At 35.8% G+C, this 22,383-nt stretch overlaps 1 protein-coding gene across 4 annotated transcripts in view; it reads right to left on the bottom strand.

The window, feature by feature from the left end:
• The window catches only part of TMEM117 (transmembrane protein 117), a 179,196-nt gene that overhangs the window by 102,663 nt on the left and 54,150 nt on the right, over positions 1–22,383 (bottom strand). For all 4 annotated transcript variants that reach the window (XM_085570275.1, XM_085570274.1, XM_021545320.4 and 1 more), the window contains exon 4: positions 1,767–1,866. In XM_085570275.1, the coding sequence (XP_085426401.1) occupies positions 1,767–1,866 (100 nt within the window). The remainder of the gene's footprint in view (positions 1–1,766; positions 1,867–22,383) is intronic.

Below are 22,383 nucleotides of genomic sequence, written 5' to 3'. Positions count from 1 at the left end.
TAAATTAGTTGCCATGGAAGATGATTTGTGCCAATGTACATGTCCATGCACCAACATACACGTCCAATCTCATCTTTTACTAATTCAGGTAGAGACCTGAAAGTGTAGGTTTTTTTGATGTTCCCAGGCATGGCTGCTCTTGAACACTGCCATTTCCATTGCCTAGTAGATATACTTTGCCTAGAGATTTGTACTGCAGAAGCAATACCACTATTCTCTTTCAGCCTGAAGACCTAAACATGAATCACTACACCCCTTAATTCTCCTCATGCAATCAAAGCATGTCCTAAACACATTGACCCTCCAATCCCATGTTCTCTGCTCTTCCTGAAAGCTAATAGAACCAGACTAATTTAAACAGTCTCCCCTAATCAAACCACTTTTTTTCTGTAGTTTCTCCTAGTCTCTCTCCCATTCTTCAGTGATAACTCCATCTGCCACAGGAATCTGCTGCGGCACAATCCAATTGTGACTCTGCTGTTGAAGAGACCTGAGAGGGTTTTGAGTACCCAGAAAATGATCAGGACTCTCATGCCTTTTGAATCAATCATTTCCATGCTTTGTACAGCGTTGCACAAAACAGATTATTTTTAATGGAAAGGAGAAAAGAGGGACTGAAAAAACCTCACATTACCTAATGTAGAACAACTTATCTTTACCACTGGAGCCCTAAGTCACATATGTAGGATGTACATGTTCTCTCTTAGTTCAGCTTAGTTTATGCATCATCTCTTCTTTGATAGTGGAATAAAGGTGTGGAAGCACATGAGAAAAAAAGCAAGCTAAAGCTATTCAAAAGTACCCATTAATTTTATTACCAATTCAGAAGAAGTCCACATTAATTGTCAACATTAGTCAAGGCACCGATTCTGTGATGTCCTTTCTGTAAAGCATATACAAACTATTTCCTCTATACTTGCTTTTCACGGTCACTATTTCACAGAGTACAGTTTGTCTTGGACAAACTAGACTCATACTGAACAACATCCTGAAAAAATCCTTGATGCTTTTTTCCCCTTCTGTCTGTTGTACAGTTTGTTCCAAATATGGAGGGTAGAAGATGTCAAAATATAATTGCTAAAAATCTTACCTAAACTAATCTTAAAAACCTAATCTTAAAAAATAATTAAATTTATTTTATATCACTTTGTATCAAAGAAATGCATTTTCTGAACAATTAAAATGTGTAGATGCTTTATTTTGTTCCCAAAAATTAGCTGTCATTTTCTGGTTCTTTGTCACTAAGGTGATATTTGGCTTGCACATAGAAGAAAGCCTTTGTAACAAGTATAATCCAAGTGAAAATTTTATTTTTCCAAGTACTAAATTAGATACAAAGTTAATCAGATAGTTTCACATCAGACTACCTCCAAGTCCTGGCATGTAACTGGCTTGCTTTCCTTCTCTCATTCCATTGTTCTCTATCACATCTTTCAGTTTAATTTTTCTTTAAATTCTTTTCATTAGACTTATTTCTCTTTAGCTGTTACTGTTTCACAGGATAGTAACTTGTGATGGCTAGTTCATAGCAAAGGGCCACCATGCAGAAGTCAATGGCAAAACTCCCACTCACAGAAAAAAATAATCTTCTTGATATATTTTAATTGAAATTCCTCTGGATTGTCAATTGAATACCTGCCATTATGCATTTTACTTTTCTGGGTTGAAACACTTGAGTTAGAGAAATTGAGTTTTCTCTCCTCTCCTCTTCCTCTTGAAAGCAACGAACATACTCCTTTCCTTTAAAATGTAATTATGTTTCTTACCATCCATGCTGTGACAAAGTCTCCCATCCAAGTCCCAACTGCAGCTACCTTCATAAAATTTTCATTCCTGATGCCCATGAAGTCTGTTATAATGTATGCACTGTGAAAACAAGAACACAAACATAAGATATACAAATTTGCTCAATGTATTTACAAAGAACTTGCATTTGTGACAAAATTTATGATTATTTGTGAAAGATTTTCCATCACTTTCATAATAACTTTTCTGCTAGATCTGAATCTTGACATAGAACTGAACCCATACAGATCGGTTTCAATTAGAAATGTAATGTGAATCTGATTTTGAAGTCCATGTCTCTTTTGAAGGTGCTAAAGTAACAGTTGGCAAAGATTTTAGGATTATGTGAAGCTTCTGGAAGTAGAAAATGTTTTATGGTTTTTTTAGCTTTTTCCTTTATACAAATAGAATTACAACATTTTTCAAATCTGTGACTTTGCAAAATCTTTATGAAGAAAAATAAAAATCTTTAAGGTATCTTCAAAAAGATAATTGAACTGCTTGACTTTCCACTCTATAAGTTATACAACCACTTTTTTAACACATCAGTGCAAGCAAGTTTTGCAAAATTTCAGTGAGATGTCACTGTTTCTAGATTTATACAATTTATTTTCACAGATCTATTTTACTTAAATCCAAAAGAAGCATTTCTATTCTGCTTAAATAATGCAACAGATAGGATTTACAACCTTACTTGGTAATTTGACTTCAAGTGCACCAAGATGCTATAAAGACAATTCAGAAGGTAAAGTTATTTGTTCCAGATTAAAACCTTTCTGAAAAAACCCATACATTTTAATATATTGATATCCTTTTCTAAAAGACTTTTGTAGTGATCAAGAAGAGGCAACTCTCCCCAAGAGCTAAAAATGATGATAATGTATATGAATGCCACTTGCATTTTAACTTTTAAAGTTATATATTTGTTTTCAAGACACTTGTAAACATTTTTATGTATAGTTATGCCTATTTAGAAGTGTGCATAAGTGACACAGTTATATGTAAAAGTGTCCTTGAACACTGTGCTATCCATTATTCAAATCTTAACATTGTTACATTCCAAATATTGCAATGTCTAGGAGCTATACAGACCATCCATGCAAACTGATTCCACTCTCTGGGCCAGTTCTGTTGAAATCTAAATATCTGATCAAGATATAAAGTCTTGCTAGCACAAGTCGATGCATAGCATGGTATAATTTCTTGGAGAGAATTTAATATGTTGTAGAGCAGAAATACTATTGTCAGTGTATAGTTTCATGACATATGAAAAATGTCCTCCTAGTGTAACAGCTCTTTTCATTATACATATTATGACCTTTCAGCTGGTATGTCACTAACAAAAAATGCCATCTGTTTATTTTTTCTGTTGAACAGCACATAAAGGATGGATCTGATTTTCTGCTGGAAAAGAAATCCAAACTATTTTTTACAGCATTCCATGTAGTTAAAAGATAAGTACCCTAAATTAACCATGTTATAAATAAGGATGTAATAACCCAAAACGGGGAACATCAGGTTAGCCTAAAGTCTCCCTGCTTCTATGTTCTGCCTCCAAGAGAGTGCAACAGCAGAAACAAAGGAAGATGGAAAACAGGCAAGCACAACCCTCCCAGATATATTCTCATAGATGCTTTAGAACTGGAAAATATTCAGAATTCCTTTTTTTCTGTATCTTGGGCATGCTATTCTTGTAGCATCTGTGAAGGAAGAAAATAATCAAGTCTGCATTCCTTAAGAAGGCTTCTTGTTCACAAAGAAGGCACAGCAACAAGTGTCATTTGTAAGGAATGGCCCTCAAATGCAAAGCATATCTTAGTCTTTTCCATCAGTAGGAGACACATACAAAACCCCAGGGTTCTCACCTTTTCTTATGTGCACTACACATTCTCATATGCATTACACATGATTACAGGTGTACAATAAGCAAACACTTGCCCAACACCCCCAGAAAACTGGCCACTCGGGCCATTCCTATAGCCCTGGCACACAGAGCAGGCCTGCCACAGCCACCCTGGCAGGATGCTGGGCACAAGGAGGGTTAACCAAAAATGCTGAGAGGTCACTGATCCATGAATACTGGTATTACCTAGCAGAAGAGAAACCAACTCAGACATAAGCGATGCTTTTTAATAGAAATTGAAATTCTCAGTGTAATCACTTGTTTTTATGAATGTTAGAAGTATCAGAAGGCTTATTATAAGGTTGAATGAGCTGGATACAATAGTTAAATACACAGAAAGGTCTTGAAAACATCACATCCTCCCAACAGTTCTTGTCATTTAAAACATGAAAACAACAAGGAAGTTTAGTATAAATTGTGCATTCCAGCCTACAAGTAATTAATGCATGAATTAAATATGCAAATTGACAAACCTTCAGTTAGTGTCAAAATAGTATATTATTATAAAGAAACTGTTAGGAATATAAACTGTGCATGTTTAAAGTACATTTACTAATTAAAATACAGCTATAACTTTTTATGAACAGGAAGAATATTTTTAGAATTGTCATCTTATTAGAAATAGTAATGAAATACATTACTATTTCATTAACTGTTAGCATTACACCCTCTGTCTTTTATCGTATCTGCAGTATTATTTTTCTTTCAAAACACAAAGAGAAATCAACTACTTTAAAATAGGGATTTGGGGCTGCTAAAAATGAATTTAAAATAAACCCTGACCCTCCAGTTTTCATTTTCAGGTTTTAGTTTAAATAGGAATAAGAACACTTAACATTTTCAAAAAAGACATGCTTTCCTGATTATACCAGCAGGACACATACTATAACAGTATCAAAAGTAAAATTAATTCTATTGTGGAAAATCCTCACATTTTTCTAGCTTTAGCTAGTGATTAGAGTAGTTTTCTTTAATTGTTTAGCCTTCTTCCTGGCTGGGACCCATGTCTGCACCTTGCAGGAGGACTAAGGTCTGCTGGGCCCCAGTTAACTGTCATGGCCAGCCCAGATTTTCTACAGCTTGTCAAAAGGCTTCTGTTTGCTCCACCATATGTGTAGGCACCAGCTTATTGCATGAGCAGGGCAACCTAAGGAAACACTGAGGGAAAAAATACAGCAGTTAAAGCCCAGAGTAACAAAGATCTTCTAGGGTGGGATAAGTGTAAATAAAGTCTGAGGAGCCAATACTTGTGAATATTATAGATAAAGACAAATTTGTGACTGGGATTTGGGAGCCTTTCACAGAAACACTGGAAGCTGCAGCTCCAGGGAAACTGCTCTTAGCAGGCCAAAGTCTAAGGAAGGTAGAGCAACATTTTAACAGAATAGGATGAAAGAGAAGGATCAAAAGACAAAGGAGATTTGATAAATACAATTCTAAAACAGGTTTTTAAAAAATCATAAGTAACTGTCTACATCCATGTTGTTGCAAAAGGTATGTTAATACCCATGAGTCAGTAAAAAGACATATGAGCCCAGTGTATTTGAACAATTTCTGGAGTAGCAGCAGTGTGCACAGAATGGATAAAGAGGGACACAACTACACTAGCCTGGAGATTTTGTTCAAAGGAACATTTCAAAGCATTTTTTCAAAGAAAGATGACACTGCTAAATTTACTAAGTCTGAAAGCAAATGGAAGGTTTTAAATTTTACATTGGATAAAGATGCACAAGTCACTGTGGTGCTATTAACACTGTTCCAAGACCTGGAAAAAATGTCATGACTGAGACTTAGTGCTGAGATGGTGTTTTCTTGACCAGCACAGGATCTAAGAATGGGCTTTAGCTTGAATAGAGACGCTTAAATGTAAGGGTAAACCATGAAGTCAAACTCTATATGGAGCTTTGTCAAACTGGGTCAAGGATTTAGTTGCTTTATGTTACTTCTTGATGGCTAGCATGTAAAAAAACAACAACAAAAAAAAAAACCCAAAAAAAACCCCAAAAAAAACCCCCACAAACAAACAAACAAAAACCAAAAATACAAAACCACATGTTCACATATTAAAAGGCATTGTTAAACCTATGTGATTAAGTGATTCCCAGTGCAGCAACATAACTTGATCTCCAGTTGATAATTCAAAGAGCTCTGTATCTCTTGTGAGGTCTGTGACATAGCTGACAACCCAGACACATATGAATGGAGCCCTGGGTGTCCTGGGACAGCAATGAGAGCACAGACACTTTGGGGAGGTTTTAGTTGCCTTTTAAAGCAATTTTAGCAACCCTGATGTATCTTAACTAAACTTGAGCTGGTTCTTTATATATTTGAGATTATTGAAGGCACTGGGCTGGCACACACAGAACACAGTGCATGTTCTGTACAGAGCCAACAAGAACTGCATCCACAGAGAGCCATAACATAATGCTCTTTAAAAAGGAGGGGAGGCCTAGATATCTTTTATGTTGAGTAACAGAAGTCCATCCATTATGCACTTTTCTGAGGTAGTTTTATTATTTGGCCTTCCCCTTAAATAGCTGATTACCTATATGGAACCCATCTTGCTTGATGCTTCTGATAAAGTGAAATGCTCTGACACTGGCAAACAAGTGGAAAGCACAGGAGTTTACACAGGCTGCAAAGAAGTATTTGTTTAGATGTAGCACCACAAGCTTCCATTACTGTCAATTTGGAAGAGGCAGAGAGTGTCAGCATAACTGAAAACATACATAAAAGACTGCAGATACAGTTCCTGATCTGTATTTGTCACTCTAAAATGACAGAATGGCAAATGAGACACTTGATAGCAATTCACTCAGCTGAAAAGTTATTCTTCTAATGTTAGGAATTGAAGTTAGAGCCACAGGGAACTGGAAGGTGCCCAGAGACAGCAAGACCTGCTGTCCTATAAACTGGCACATCATTATGAGGATGGCATAATGCACAGATACCAGCAAGCAGCACAGAGAGCACAACAGCAATTCATCCAGCCCCTAACCATCCCCAGTGCATGCTTTAGACATACAGACAAAACTTCTATGAGACCAGAACAGAGAGAATTAAGAGGCACAGAACCAGGGATTTTGCTTGACAAGACATCAAAGAGGTAACAGCCACAAGAGGATCAGCAGGCTAATCTCCAAGACACAAAAATCTGAGAAGCAAAAACAGCTTGGCTATAGCGAGGCAGATCATGGCACAGTGCAGAACACCTGAGACTGACAGACTGATTCTGTAACTGAGCATCACTGGTTGGTAACTTATTTATACATGTTTCTTTTAAATCAGGCAGCAGAACTATAATTCTGAAAACCTCTGCTCATCAGCCACAGGCCCAAGGGCTGTGTAAGCTGCTCTGGGGACTTTGTTTGTAAAACTCCCAAGCCATTAGAAGTTCTGCTGCTAGGATACACAGGAGCTCCTCACTGTCCACAGGGACAAGCCATTTAGCTTCTAGCTTTGCAAGCCTGCCTTTAAGACAAGGCAAATGGAAAAATGCAGCAATTTCAATTCTGTTAATGTAGAAGAGGTATGTAACTTAAATGGTAGGGTACACATGAGATCCAGTCCCTATTCCAAGTGACACTGGTTTAATGCACCTCAGAGTTAGAGAATTGAACCTCACTGTCATTCTCAATATGAAAAGATGATGACACAAGAGGATAAGAAATATGTGTTTCGGGAGACTGTTAGATGAGATGAAACTGAAGCTGTATATTCCGTATTTTGTATAAAAATCATCTTTCACATATAAGAAAAATATTCCCTTTCCTTCACTTTTAGAATGGATGCCACTGGTAAGTATAGATGTTTGGATTCGATAACAACTGCAGTCCAAATTAAGATGCCTAAGCAAATTGGGACAGGATTTTTAACATATTTTTGTTCTTAATGTAGCTTTTTCTATGGCTAGTTGTAGGAGTTTCCTGTGTGGATTTTTGTGGCTCTTATTCCAACAAACCAAGCATAAAGCACTTGATGTCCAATAGATTCGGGACTTTTCTTTAGAAATCAGGTGGTATTCATATAGATTAACTTTTGCCTAATGATGCTAGTCTTCCTAGGCTGTCTCCACAATTGATCTGACAGCAATTCAAAGCAGAATGCTAATTTAGATTATTTTCTTCTATGGCATAGTGATGTCATAGATGAAAATGGCCAACAGTTGCAAAATGGAGTTGCAAAATGCAAATCAGAGTGACAGACCTACAGCCAGAGGCTGTGAGAATCTGCATCTCTACTGAGAAAATCTTAGGGATCTGCAAATTCAAAGCACTAAGGACCTCCACTATGGGAGGAATGCAGCCCTTCAGGTAAAGGTAAACTTGGGTGAGTGTTGATGCATACTTCCTGCAAGTTTAAATGACAGGATATGCTGCACCTACACTTTTGTGTGTGCCTGTCAAACCCTAAGTGACAAATAAAATTTGAGACAATGAACAGAAAAATTGGAAATTGAACCCAGATTTCTTCCCTCAGATGAGCACCTTTCTCCATCATTACACAAGTGCTCTGCTGAAAAATATGTAGTAACCCTACAGATTTCACTACAAGGAACTTAGGATGGACAGGATAGTGTGGGGGAAAAGCATAAAAGATGCCTGAAAAAAGAATTAAACAAATTGATTTTTCAAATTCATTTTGTCCATGAGATATCTTTTACAAACTTTTGAGGAGTTTTGCTATTCATGTGCAAGGTGCAGCATATAAACATATATTCTGTTTAGTCAGAAAGAAGAAAAACAAAGGCTGCAGAGTGCATTTAGCATTTTTCTGCTGCAAATAGAGGCTACAATACTCAGCCAAGGATAGGTTGCAGAAACATTTTCTAATTATACTGTGAACAGATGAATGCTCACCCATTCACACATAGCACAGCCTTTCCTGTCCCCACCAGACACTCACACCAGCACTGCAGCTTGTATGTAGCTGTTTATGCTTCCATGTCAACTCTATCACTGCTGCATAAGTTGTTTTTACTGTAGCAATGACACACAGGGTTGCCTCTTACATGCCAGTTTGATACTGCAGGAAAGGATTAAGATTTTTTCTCACTGCTAAGTGAATTGCTTGTTGAAAATTATTTTAGTGGATAATGAAACAAGTCAGGAGAACTGTGACAAGTAAAGAGAATCATGCCACTTTTTAGCATTTCCTTTAATAGGCTAGTAAAATTCTGCAGCTAATCTGCAACACTGTACTATGTGCTACTACATTAAATGACCTGTTTGATTCACTCCATGTGCCTATATAGTAGGATATCAGAATAGTTTTATGGCAAAAATTGCCAAAATGCAAGATAAAACAGGTGCCCAGGGACACAAATAAAACAGGTGGCCTTGAGCACTTGCTAAGTGTTGTAGATATGCTTATCTTAAAACACAGATAATTTGTTTGGTGTGTGGTATTTCAGAATATTTCAGCTACTAAAATTAAAAAAATAACATATTTGGAAAGAGTATTAATGTATTTGAAAAAGCAACAGAAACTATAGAATATATCAAGCAACACATTTATAAAGATGAAGCTAGATAAGTGATTTAGAAAAAGAGATTAAAAAGATAAAGAGTGAAACTTTTTTTAAGAAATAAATAATTCTTTGTTTTTACACTTGTTGAGATACTGGTAAGAATGGATTTGAGTAATGCTGCACTGGCTGCACTGTTCAGAAAGGGTCATGGCTTGCACATGTCCATACCTGGTTTTGACATTTTAATATGCCTAAGAAGGGATATTAACAGATGTGTAGCAATATTCTCAGAAATTGAAGTTCAAAGACAAAAAATATTAACTTTAAAAAAAGATAACTGTTCATACCATCAACAGAATATAAACAAAATTAAATAAATTATTATAGCTGGAACTCAATCATTTTAACCAGGTGCTTTGATAACTTCAAAACTTTAGTGAATTTCAGCAAAAGTTCTTACTTTCTAAGTGTTTCAGCTGTAGGGATGACAGAGAAGTTTAAATGCATTATTACAATGAATAAACAAGTAACTGCAGTATTATTGTTATTCAGAAAGTGGAAAATAGGACAATTTTCAGTTGTTACAAAACACCAAATAGACTCTGCTTGTAAACAGCAGTCCAACTGGGAAAGCAGAAAAATATTTAACTAAATTTTAATTAAAACTTGTAAGTATTAGCAGATGATGCAAATTTGCATATTTATAATTCTTTAACTTGCTAAACTTCCCTGCAAATTTGATTTTAAAAAATTGGGGGTTTTTATTTTAAAATAATGAAATGCCAGAAAACTACAAAAAACGTGCTATAAGTTAATGAGTTGGAACAGAGGGAACAAAGAAATGTTGACACAGAATCTCTGCTGACAGATACTCAGTGATCATGCTTGAAGAGAATTTGAGCTGGAACTGAAAAGACTTGCAAGCCACAGCTTTAAAAGGGATACTACGATCTGATATAGCTACAAATGAGCCCTAAATAATAATCTTCTGAAGCACTTTGTCTGCAAAAGGTTTGTTCTAAAACATTATCCAAGTTCTACAGCCTGTAGACACATAGCCAGTAATCTGTGGATAAATCAAAATTAATTGGGAAACTGTCATAGAAGTAAAAGTTATTATTTAAAACTACTTACAGGTGCAAACAAAATATCTTTCAGGTTGGGTGGGGCTTTGAGCAAGCATCTCTGCCCATGACAGGGGGTTAGAACTGGATGATCTATAAGGTTCCTTCCAACCCAAACCTCTCTATGATCCCATGATTCAGTTATATATATTTGGCTTTGAATCTGTTTAAAATGAGTGGTTTATATCAGTCTTGCTTCAGTCTATAAAATCAGAAATACAGAAACTAGAGTTGTTAAACAAAAATTATTTACCATGCTCACAGGTACCTTGGAGAAGAAATGGAAGGAAAATGAGGCTTGACAACTCAGGGGCTGATCCGAGGATTTGGTTGGCTTCCCTCATGATGTACTATCAGCAGCAGATTGCAGAGCAGATGGAAAAGAACTAGACTTCAAGCAATGTACAAATTATGAAATTGAGGAGATTGTTTCTTTACTTTATTACTTGAAAACTGTATATAAAGAACAGCTGTGTCTAGGGCCAGTCACTTGACAGGAGCTGGCATGTAATTGCAGCAGAAAGTTTCACATGGAAAACACAGCAAAGACAGCCTGTTCTTCCACTCCTTGGCTGACAAAGCAAACACCTTTGCTGTGACTTCTTAACCATCCAATGGTTGATACCAGTCCAACACTTGATATAACTTTGCCTGGTATCGTACTGACTGATTTATTTTCTGGCCCCTACAATACTCAGCATTTTAAATAAAATTGTCATTGTAATATAAAGGAAAAAGTGATAGAAGGTTTTTATTGATTTTACCCTCAGATCAACATCTCTCTATTGCAGACTGTCCATTTTACAATACAGCCTTCTTTTAATGTCTTGCAAATGAGTTATCAGAAGATAGACACATCAGAACCACACGCTGCTCAGGTTTTGCTTTTCCACAATCACTTGTAATACAACCATAAGACACACAAATGAAAAAAAATAAAGAATTTGTGGTCTGAATTTCATTGAAAAGAATATTCCCCTAATTTTCCCTAAGGAGTAGCACATCTTCAAACAATGGGGAGAGAGAGAGGCATGCACATGCCTTTTGTCACCTAGACACTAAGCTTTGATGCTTTTGGCTAAGTTTTTAAGGTCAGTTAGTTACAAATACTACTGAGTTTCATCTCAGCTACAGACTTAAAAAAAAAATCTCAATTTCAGCTGGTAATTCTAGGATTCCCTGGAAGAATCCACTTGTCTCCAGAATCAATGAAGAAGCATAAGCACTTTACAGACATAATTCATCTGATTTATCTTGAACATCTGCAGTGGGTCTGGCTGAGATTGAGTCAATTTTCTTTAGAGCATCTCATATTGTGCTGTCGTTTAGATTTGTCACCTAAAGAGTGCTGATAATACACTGATGCTGCCTACGTATTAGCTTGCCTTGTTAACATGCAAGAACACCTCTGAATCAGATTAACCATCTTCTGGGGATTTGAGTTCCATTAAATGCAAACTCACCTTTACTGGATTCTTAAACTATGAAATATGACGAAGTATGGATTTTTATGTTTTAAGACTGGTACAGTTCAGATTTCTAGACTGAAGGTATAACATTCCTTGTAGGCCTGCACATATCCCAAACCACAACTAAAACTAGTGACTTCAATTAAGATATGTAGTCTGGAAAATACAATTCTAACTGAAAAAAATTATCTTTAAACTTACGTATAAGATTGAAAAATACACTTCCAAATAATGTAAAAGATTACATAATAAAACATTGTCGATAAAAAACCTTTAAAAGAATGAGCAAACTTCAGTTAAGATTTTATTAAAATATTATGTTAAATCTAAAGTTGAAAAGATGACATCAAGACAGATATAATTACATAAACTGTGGAGTAAATATCTTTGTCTGACGCTCAACCTGGAAAACATTTCAAAATGCTACTCTTCAATGATAATTTGATCCAGAAATAGTTTTATACTGACTGAAAGTTATCATCCACATGTTACTAGCTAAAGCAAATGGAGTCCTTAATAAGGCTACCTTGAGATCTTTACCTTGGATGTGCCCAAGCTTCAGGAACACCACCACTGCATTTTCCAGTGTTTTCTGAGTTTACATAATGATTATGCGGGAGAATTTGTGTCTAAACTAATATTTTACACTGATGAGTGGAAGAAGTAGAAGGTTGCTGAAAGGCTTGGCAGAGCAATTCTAAACCCTCCTCTCTGCTCAGGAACAACAGCGCAAAAATTCTCCATCAGTTGAAGGCATGAGAATGCTTAGAAGCAGATAAGATCAAATGTAATTCTTCAAGTAAAACCAAGTATTTTAAGCCTCATACAATAATATTTGGTCTTTTAGATGAGAATATAAAAATAGTAAATGGCTCATTTTCAAGCAGCAATGCTCACACCACTAAGAAGGTACAAGGCAATAAAGTAATATGAGATCTAATCAATAGAAACTAGGCACTACAAGGAGAGTATGATTGAATGATCATATTTCAGGACTCTAAAATCTTATTTTTAATTAACATTTATGGACACTTTACCTTAAACTTATATTATTTTTCAAAATAAATATTTTTCTAGCTATATGTCAGATGTATTGCCCACCCTTTTTTTTTTAATGTCTTTTTCACACTGTCTCATGAACAAAAAAGTATACCCCTATCTAAATACAGCTTTAAATCAGATATAATACTGCACATCTCCATTGTTACACACACTGGGTCTGGTTGAGATAGATTTTAATTTCATGTTAGCATCCCATGCAGTGGTGTGCTTTGCATTTCTAGCTACAGGGGTGCTGGTAACACTGATGTTTTGCTCACACACTATCAGGGGTGTCTCTCCAACCTACTACTCACAAGGCCAACAGGCTGTAGATGGGCAAAAGGTTTGGAGGGGAGACAGCTGGGGCAGCTGATCTGAACTGACTCAAAAGCTATTCCCCACTGTATGCATAATAGTCATAAAAGGAAGGGTGGAAAGGAGAAGGGAGGGTTATGGTGTTTGACTTCTGAAGGCATTGCCATGTGTACAAATTCACCACTTCCCAGAAATTCAGTGGACATCTGTCTGCTGGTGTAAAATGGTGAATAAATTTCTTTTTTTCTTCACTTCCACATGTGGCTTTTGCTTTTTTTATTTTTTTAATTAATCTATCTTTACCTCAACCCATGATCTTGTACATCTTATTTTCTTTCTGTCCTCCTGAGGGTGGGTGCTGGCAGCCAGTCAAAATCAGCCCTCCACAATATATTCCGTACTGACTTTGTAGCAATGAAAAGAGTTGACAACAGATAAAGTAGTAAGTACTTTGATTTAACATTAATTTAAATATTCCTAAGCAACAGTTCAAATACAAAGCATAATGCCAAATTTCTAGTAGGACTTTCAGAGATCCCCAGCATCTATATTAATCATATTTATCTCTCAAATACATGCTGTTAAATAAGATTAGAGATTTTTTTAAAATCATCAAATAATATCTTCATTTGCTAATATAAATTATTTACCAAACCAAACTGCTCCATAAACTTTCATTTTCATATTTTTTCCAATTTCTTTTAATCTAGATAGAAGGATTGCATTCTTACACATAGATTAACTTCATGTCATCCCCTTCTGGCCACTCTCTGAGATGTTTATACCATTTACATCCTCAGTTCAAAATTTATGAACCAGAAAACTTAACAATTATATTTATGATGTGTCAGCCTAGTGAGAAATTTTAACATTACACAACAATGCAGATGATCTATAAAAATTCTAAAAATAAGTATCACCATGCCTGTGAGTTATCTCCTGCAATGTTTAAAGAACATTTTCTTGGATTTGTTTGAAGCCTCTTCAGCCAGTAGTCTGTCACATTTGTGAACTTAAATCCCATTTCTTGTTCTGTACTGAAAATGAAAACAAAATACTCTGCTAAATAAGAGAAAAAAGAATGGATTGTGACACTGTCTCTTTTGATTTACTGGTTGTACAGGCACACTGTGCATTACACTGAGTCATCTCTTTAATTTCCCCAAAGATTGTATCTCAGAACTGGCAGGAGATCTCCCTCTTACAGGAATCCAGTTCCACTTTTTCATATCCCGTTTTCACATTTCCTATTATACTGGAGGGGAGTCATTTACCAGCATTTAAAACTGGTAAATTTTTACCCTTTTCTGTAGTGACCAGAACTCACTTGTTCTACAGGTGATTCCAAATAAAAGCCCAGACAAGTAACACTGCAAATACATATTACATACTTTCCTATTTTTGTACTTCTCATGAACACATATAATAAATTAGGTTGGAAGAAAACTCTGGAGATGACCTAATGCAAACTCCTGCTCAACCCCGGGCTGATTTCAACCTGAGCATGTTGAGGGGTGTTAAGACCTTCCCTCAGCAATAGAGCACAGCCCAAACTGTTGCTAATGTTGGAGACCTCCCCAGCTGCTCTGGTCAGAGGTGAGGAGTAGCACAAAGGAGAGGCATTGCTGTGCTGAAGGTGCCACTTGGGAAACTCTTTAGAGTTGCATTAGGATAATAGTACAAATATTCCTGCCCTCTTTTGCAGCTTGAATGACTAATTTCAGGAAGATTGACAGGAACAACAATGCCAAAAGAAAAGTTTGCTCCATGTTCTGCATACTTTAAATAGGTTTCAACTGATCAGATTTGGAATGACAAATACTATTCATCTAAATTTGAAGTAAAAGTTAGATCTCCTTTTTATTTTTTTTTATCAGAAGTGTATCACTCTGCTACATTTTTGTGATAAGCATTTTGAACTGATAAAAAAGTGAACTCAATTTCTGAAAATTTTAGATGAATTACATTCATCTTGGAAGTAATCATGTTGCTCGATAAAAAAAAAAAACCACAGCTGAAAATACAACCAAATGCGTTAACTGGTTTTGGACAGAGAAGCCCACAAATAATTCTTGTTAAACAAAGATTTGCCAACAGAATGGTAAATAAAAAGTTATAGTTTTGGATAGTTCAGCATCAGTGCTTGGCACTAATAAACAGTGGATGGGAACTGACTGTCTCCATCAATTTATCACCCTACTGTAAAACTTTCACACCTTCTCTCTGTCAGTTCCCATGGGCCGCTCCTCCCAGCACTGACTCCTTTTCTCTTTCTTCCACACAGCTGGCTGACCCCTTCCTGCCCCTAGTACAACCACCAGACCATTTCTGTTCCTCACAGCACATGCTGACCCTTACTGTCCCTAACATGAATACCCAACCCTCACCCCACACAGCAACACAGCCAACTGACCCCAACTCTCCTCTGCACCAGCTACCCCACTCATTTATAACACCCATCCTTACTGGACACAGCTGTGACCCATTAAAGGCAAGGCTGTTCCTGCTCTTTGGTAATTAGCACAGCTGCAACTCCTCAGAGGTGAGGTTGCCTTCAGCACTACCTCTATTCTCTCACAATCCATCCTCCCACAAGTTAAGAAGAAATCTTCACTAATCAGGCTTTGGTCTTTAATTGAACTCATGAAATAGAGGGCAATTATAATTTTTTTAAGTCTGTATTTTTCTATCCCTCTTAAAGGAAAACAAGACTTTGGCATTAGTTTATCACATTGTCAGGAAGCTTTCCTAGGGCTCAAAGAACTTCTTATTAACAGACCACTCAGGAGTGAAAGGAATCCCTGCCCCTGATGAGGAGCATACAGGTGTCCTCCAGAAGACAGATGGATGCTTAACGTGGTGTTGCTATGACACGTTTTAATTTACTTTTCCAACATACTTTTTCACCTTGTGTTCTCTCTAATCTGTTGCAGGGTTGACAGTATCTGGTAGAGGCCCATTTCCATCCTGCAAGTAATATGGTTGGCTGTAACAGTGAGCACAGTGCTGCCTTCCCATGCAAAGACACCTGCTGGAAGACAGCACAAGCCACATGGCTTTTTCCAGATAGCAGAAAAAGTTAGTGTTTGAAAAGAAGTACATGAACTCTGCTAGTATCATGCCTTCAGTCTGCAAGAAGAGCAGCCAACAGAAATTTTCTGAGGGTTTTACACCACTTTTCTTAATGCTCTTTGTTTTAGAGTCCTATCATGACATGCATCTCTCTTTATGTCCCTCAAAAAAGATTTAGTTATTAGCGCTTCCTTTTCTCACAAAATGTTATATGATTACCATGAGATAAAACTGAAATCTCAAGTGAAAACTTCTTTATAGAAAACATGGAAATAGACCCTTTTTTCCCACAAAATAGATGATCATTAAACCAAATAAATTATTGTTTTTTAAGTCAATGTGGAAGTAAAGAAACCCCATATGATTTGGTCAGACCAGCAAGCATAAAATCACTACACTTCAGATGCACTTCTGTATCAGGGATTTGTTTTCATTAAAAAAGGTCATGTTTTCCCTTATGGAAACTTTGTGACAGACATGTCTCCTCATTAAACAAACGCAAGCAGTTGACTTCAAAACAATGAAGAGAGAAGAGATTATTTTTGGAGTAAGACCAATAAATCAATCCTATTCCTTTAAAAGCTGAATAGACTGTAGAGACAGTCAGTGTTTTAAGTCAAGAGAGAAAGTAATCAAGAGAGTAGAGTTTTCTTGATGCCACCAGCAGTGCCAGTTTGGAACAAATATTAGCTTTCAATAATATCAGATGACCTCCAGGGCATAGAGAGACTTGAAAATGAATTGGATCCTGTGTTACTGGAAGAATTTTTTCCCCCAGATAGTCTGGGGATAAACTCCCCAAAAGATGAGAAAGAGAAGTAATATACGATGACACATTTGACAGGCCAAATTTGAAACGCTGACAATTTTTGTTCTTACTGTTGTAAGATACTGCTGCCATAGGTTTGTTAAGACTAACTTTTCTGAGACATTTTCAAATAATTATAAGCACTATGGTCAGTCTCTCTTCTCCTGGGCATTTCAGGCACTACAGTAAACCTTCTTACTGCAAGGAGATTTTTGCCACAATAGAGGCCTTCATTATTAATTGGTAATTCCTTCAGGAGCTGATGACTATGGCTGCAAAAAAAAATTTATGTTTAAGGCAGGCCAAGTGACTACTGCTTACTGAAATAAGAGCCATGAAACAATAGTGTAGCAAGTGCCAAAAAAAGAAGTGATGCTGAAAGAGAGGAACTCATCTATTTGTCTTTCAGACTTTGTATGGCCTCTAGTCTCACTCATGAGTCTTTTCTTAATGGAGTGAACCTACTCAGAGCCAATCAGTTTATAGCTGGAAAAAAAATTAATGTTTCTTGAGTTCCGTAGTACTAATTTCAGGCTCTGGCTACTTCCTTGCGGATGCTGCTTACATAATTTTGTCCTTATGCGTGATGTCCACCTGAGCAGAATTTCTTTCATAGTCCATGTTTTAAACTACTTTTTAACAATATTTTGTCTATAATATTTGAGTTTCAAGTTTAAAATGTGTTGATTAGCAGTATAGTTTTTGATTTATGGATAAGACTTCTTGATAGCACTTATTAGTTCCTTGAACAGTAAACAGAGAACTTGAAAAATTGAAGTTTTAGATATAAGAGTGAAGACTTTCTTAAGTCTGGTCTGTTATCCCAGCACTGACCTTTGAGAAGGTGAACAGATAAAAGTTTAACACAGTAGATCATTACTTTTCCAGATCAGTCTGCCATTTCAAGAGCAGGAGTATGAGCTCTGCAGGGGGGTAAAACACTTTCAGTACAGTGGAACACCAATCTGCTACCCCTTCCAGTCTCCATCAAAGAATTTCGAGACTAAGATCCTGAAGGTAAAACTGTGAAATAGCAAAGTGAAGCTGATACTCAGAATGTAGGTGCTATAAGCCAACATGATTTGGTTTTAAAAAAATGTTTCAAAAAGTATGGAGGTTCAACTTCTGACTGGGGAAGTGCTTCCTAGAACCAACTTCTTCTGACTGGATGAGAACTTGCAGAGGTAGCAAAAATATTATTTGGAAATTATATTTAGAGCAGCATAAAACAGATTTACAAGAGTGCAAACAGCAAATGGAAATACTAATAGCGGATATCATTAGCACTGTTTTTCAGAGCCTTGGCTTTTTACTTTGTTTGTTTACAGGTTCTAGAAACAAACATGTTTGTTGGTCATTAACTACTCTCTGGAGGTTCAGCTCTTTCTGTCTTAATTGGCATTCTTACAGTCTTAAGCAATATAAAGACAGCTCACATGGTGATCTAAGGAGGATCCACACTAATGATGGATTTGGAAAGTTAAACCAAAAGTGAAGCAAACACACATTTAACCTGAATTATATTTTATAATCTAAAGTACCTGAGTAATGTTCATACTTACCTTCTAACATCAGTGTGTGTGAGCATTCTGAGCCTGGTTTTATGTAAGTTCTTTATGGAAACAAGACCAAGTCACCTCTGTTCAATAGCATTGCTCCCTCCTCTCCTCTTGACAACATTTTTTACAATCTTCTTGAATTATATTGACTACAGTGCATTTTCACTTTTTTGCAATTCTAAATATTGCATTGCATTAATAAATACAAATTATTAAAGGTAACAAATAAATGACTTCTGTGCAGGGGTATTTAAGCTCATTTCAGACTGATATAATCAAAATAGGCTTTCGTTACAACATTTTGGACAGAAAGGCTGTTATGATCAAAATTAATGTTTCTCAAAATCTCAAAACTTAAGTTTCTTTAGGACAATCCTGTACAGAACTCACTGTTCTTGTGTTTGTAGGACTGCAATCTTAATCATATACAGGCAAATTTGCCAGAAAATAGTTTTTTAAATTCCACTTTTCACCAAATCAATGCTGCAGTTAACAGGAAAGGTTAAGTAACATAGTAACTGTATGGGTTACTATTTAATGTCAACAATACTTAAAATGGTTTGTGCAATGAGTTTTTAAACAACTGCATTACATGGCCATAAAATAGCCTAAAATATCAGTATGATATTCATTAATTTATTCTGACAGAATTTCATTAGTGGAATTGAAAAGCATAATGTTACTAATCTTTTACGCTTCCCTAAAATAACCTGACCAATGAGATTAGGGATTTATGTGTATCCCCTGTCCAAAGGCTTTTATCTTGGATCCATTCCAGCCTTGAAATAGGTCCCACTGAGAATTATTTACTTCCAAACTCATAAGAGTCAATAATTCTAGAAGCTCAATTGAACAGTTTCAAGTCAATGAAATCTTACAAAAATAGGTTCAAAGTTTATGGTGCTTGCTTAGTATTATCAGGTTACAGCAGTCAATAATTTTTACAATGCTTTGAAATTTTCAGCTAACCCTCTTTTTAACTGTGTTTTAACCTTTTAGAGGACTACACTCAATATTTTAATAAAACCATATCATAACTGAAGTAAACAATATTCCAGCAACCACAGTATTTCCGTGGGTTTATTAATTACAAATAAGAACAAGTACTGAGACAAGATATGCAGCAGTGATCCAATCAAAGGACAGGTCTAAATCCAAGTTGCATTAAAGATGTGAGGAGTACATTATAGCATGTAAGGAGTAGTGAAATACATAACTGGTCCCTACATTTTTGTGACTCCCAGACAGAAAGAGAGAATTCATGTATTTTACTAGCAGTTAGGTACTGAAATATACTTTTTGGTTTTAAAACAAATTGTGTTGCAAGCTGGCTGCTATAGTCAGCTACAACAGAACATTTACCTTCAGGTGTATCACTAAAGCTAATTATATCAGAAAGTGTCTACTTAAATTAAGCATGATTTCCTGAAACACAGTATACTGGTAAAACCAAGTTCTTTGGAAGCAACCTAATAATCCTGGCAGAACAGAGGCCTTTTCTTATCAGTCACTACACAGCAGATGTTTTTCAGCTGGCTTATCTGCTTATCTGCAGATACTGTCTGCAGAGTGCCCTCAGCATTCATATAGGAAAAGTGAACAAAACCAGAATCAAATAAAAAACAGCCAAAAATATTTTATAACAACTGTTACAAAATTACAACTATTACAGGCCTAGTTCTCCATTACTTTGTGTCATATATGTAGGGCTTCACAGAAAGTGAATATAAAGTTACTAAGGAAAGTTGTATACATTTTCTTTGGCAGATAACTGGACTGCTCTCAGGATAAAAACTCCTTACACACATAGGTAAACAACACAAACTAAGAACAGATATATAAGATATATAAGTCACAATATATAACCATGTCAAGAAGATACAAAACCAGAAATAATGTCTAAGTAGATATTATCAACTGTAACAAAGCAAAATGTAACACCAGGTATTCATGTCAAGAATTCCATGTAGAGACTTGCTTGAAGAAAAGACAAATGTAACTAAAAGTCACAAACACTGGATCAGATAGGCAGCTAAGGAGAGCAGCATAGTTCCTTGGATTCACAAATTTAAACAACTCATGGTTTCATCTCAGCTGGCTCTCCTTTAAGTGGACTCCTTACATTTTCAGGGTCATGTAAATTGCAAATAAGCAGGAAATCCAATTTGATCAAAAAGGGCTAAGGTTGAATATGGGCTTCTTAATTCACAAGTGTCATTCTAAAGTGCAACTCTAAAGGCTTTATCTAATCAATCCAATAGTAAACTACCTATTTCTGGACCAATAGAAAGGGTAAAATTTTAAAAAAATGCAGAATTCAGGACATTAATGATTAATGAAGTAGAATTGTAAGCAAAATATCAATATGAAACAGTATCTGTTCCTGACTGACTACTGAAAATAGTTGTCAAATAAAAAATACATAGGTATAGCTGTAGTATAACTGACATGGAATTGTCAGTTTCAAAATAAAACTTCCTTCATTGATATACAAGTATATTGAATGTATTAATTGAACTACTGCTACGTGTTAGTTTTACGAGTCAAACTAGAGCTAAAAGACTATCAATAATTTAATGTTACAGTAGGTAATTCAGAATCTCTGCACAAGGTCATGAAATACTGCAAATAGGTACCAAATGGACTGGTCTAATTTACATTCACTGATGAGCTGACCGTACCTTTATCTCGTTTCATTGAGATACATTAATGATAGAGATTATCCAGTAAAGAAAAGGAATCTCAATATGAGATAAATGGTGGTCATTAATAGTGCACATTACCTTGTTGTTGTACTGCATGCAGATTGATTTCACTAAATAGTGGCTTTAACATATAATAGAAGGCTCAAACAATAATACTTAAGAAAATTGCTGCAAGATGAAGAATGTAATATCTACAAATCTGGCGCTATTACACATTTGAATATGCTCTGCTGAAACATCCTTATCAGCAAAGCATAAACTTACTTTAATTTAGGAATAAATACACATACTTTCTCATGCAGACCTAAATTTTACTGAATTTTCCATCTTTTACTGCATTTTACAGCAATTGGCACTGTGTACAAATCTCTGTTATTAACACAAGTGTGGGAGAAATGATGCTGATTCCTTTATTCACATTCTAATTCCTGAATCTTTATTTACACTTTTTATTTACATGCTTAGTTCTGTCATCTCATTCTTTGGTTTTCTATTATTTCTCTTCATGCCGCCATGCCTTAGGCCTGTTTACACTGTGGATTACAGTTCTGGAGTGTGAACCAGGAGATGCTGACACTGCAAAAATGCCTGGCTGAGGAGGAAATAATTCTGTTATGAATTAATATCCCAGACACAGACAGACCAAAGAAACCACATGGAGCTGACAAGAGATAAATAGGATCATGCTGCTAGAATCACTTGCCTTGCCCTTGAGAATGCCAAAATGAGAAGGGCTGACATTCCCAGTAACATTTCAAGCTTCCAGACATAAAAATAAATAATTTACTTTAATTTATTGTAGACAGACATTCACTCACAAAATCACCAATTGTAGTTGAACAATTTAACAGATGCAATTTTAAATTAATCCTAAGGCTACAGAAAAAAAAAAAAAGACATCGGTTCCATACATACTAGGACAAAGGTACAGTTCTAGACAAATTCTACATCCTAATGCAATATGGAACTTGATGTGTTTATCTCAGAACAGTTCAGGTTGTTGCTTATATTTTTGGGATTGATAAATTCTGAACTAATTCTAATGACAGAAAAGAATTTACATATTTTTAGCATAATACATTTTTTATTTTCCAATAAATGACAATCAAATTAAAAACAGCAAAGCTATACA

This window comes from Lonchura striata, chromosome 1A (assembly GCF_050655825.1).
Source record: "Lonchura striata isolate lonStrDom1 chromosome 1A, ASM5065582v1, whole genome shotgun sequence".
Classification (NCBI taxonomy): Eukaryota; Metazoa; Chordata; class Aves; order Passeriformes; family Estrildidae; genus Lonchura; species Lonchura striata.
This window is presented reverse-complemented; position numbering and strand designations above follow the sequence as displayed.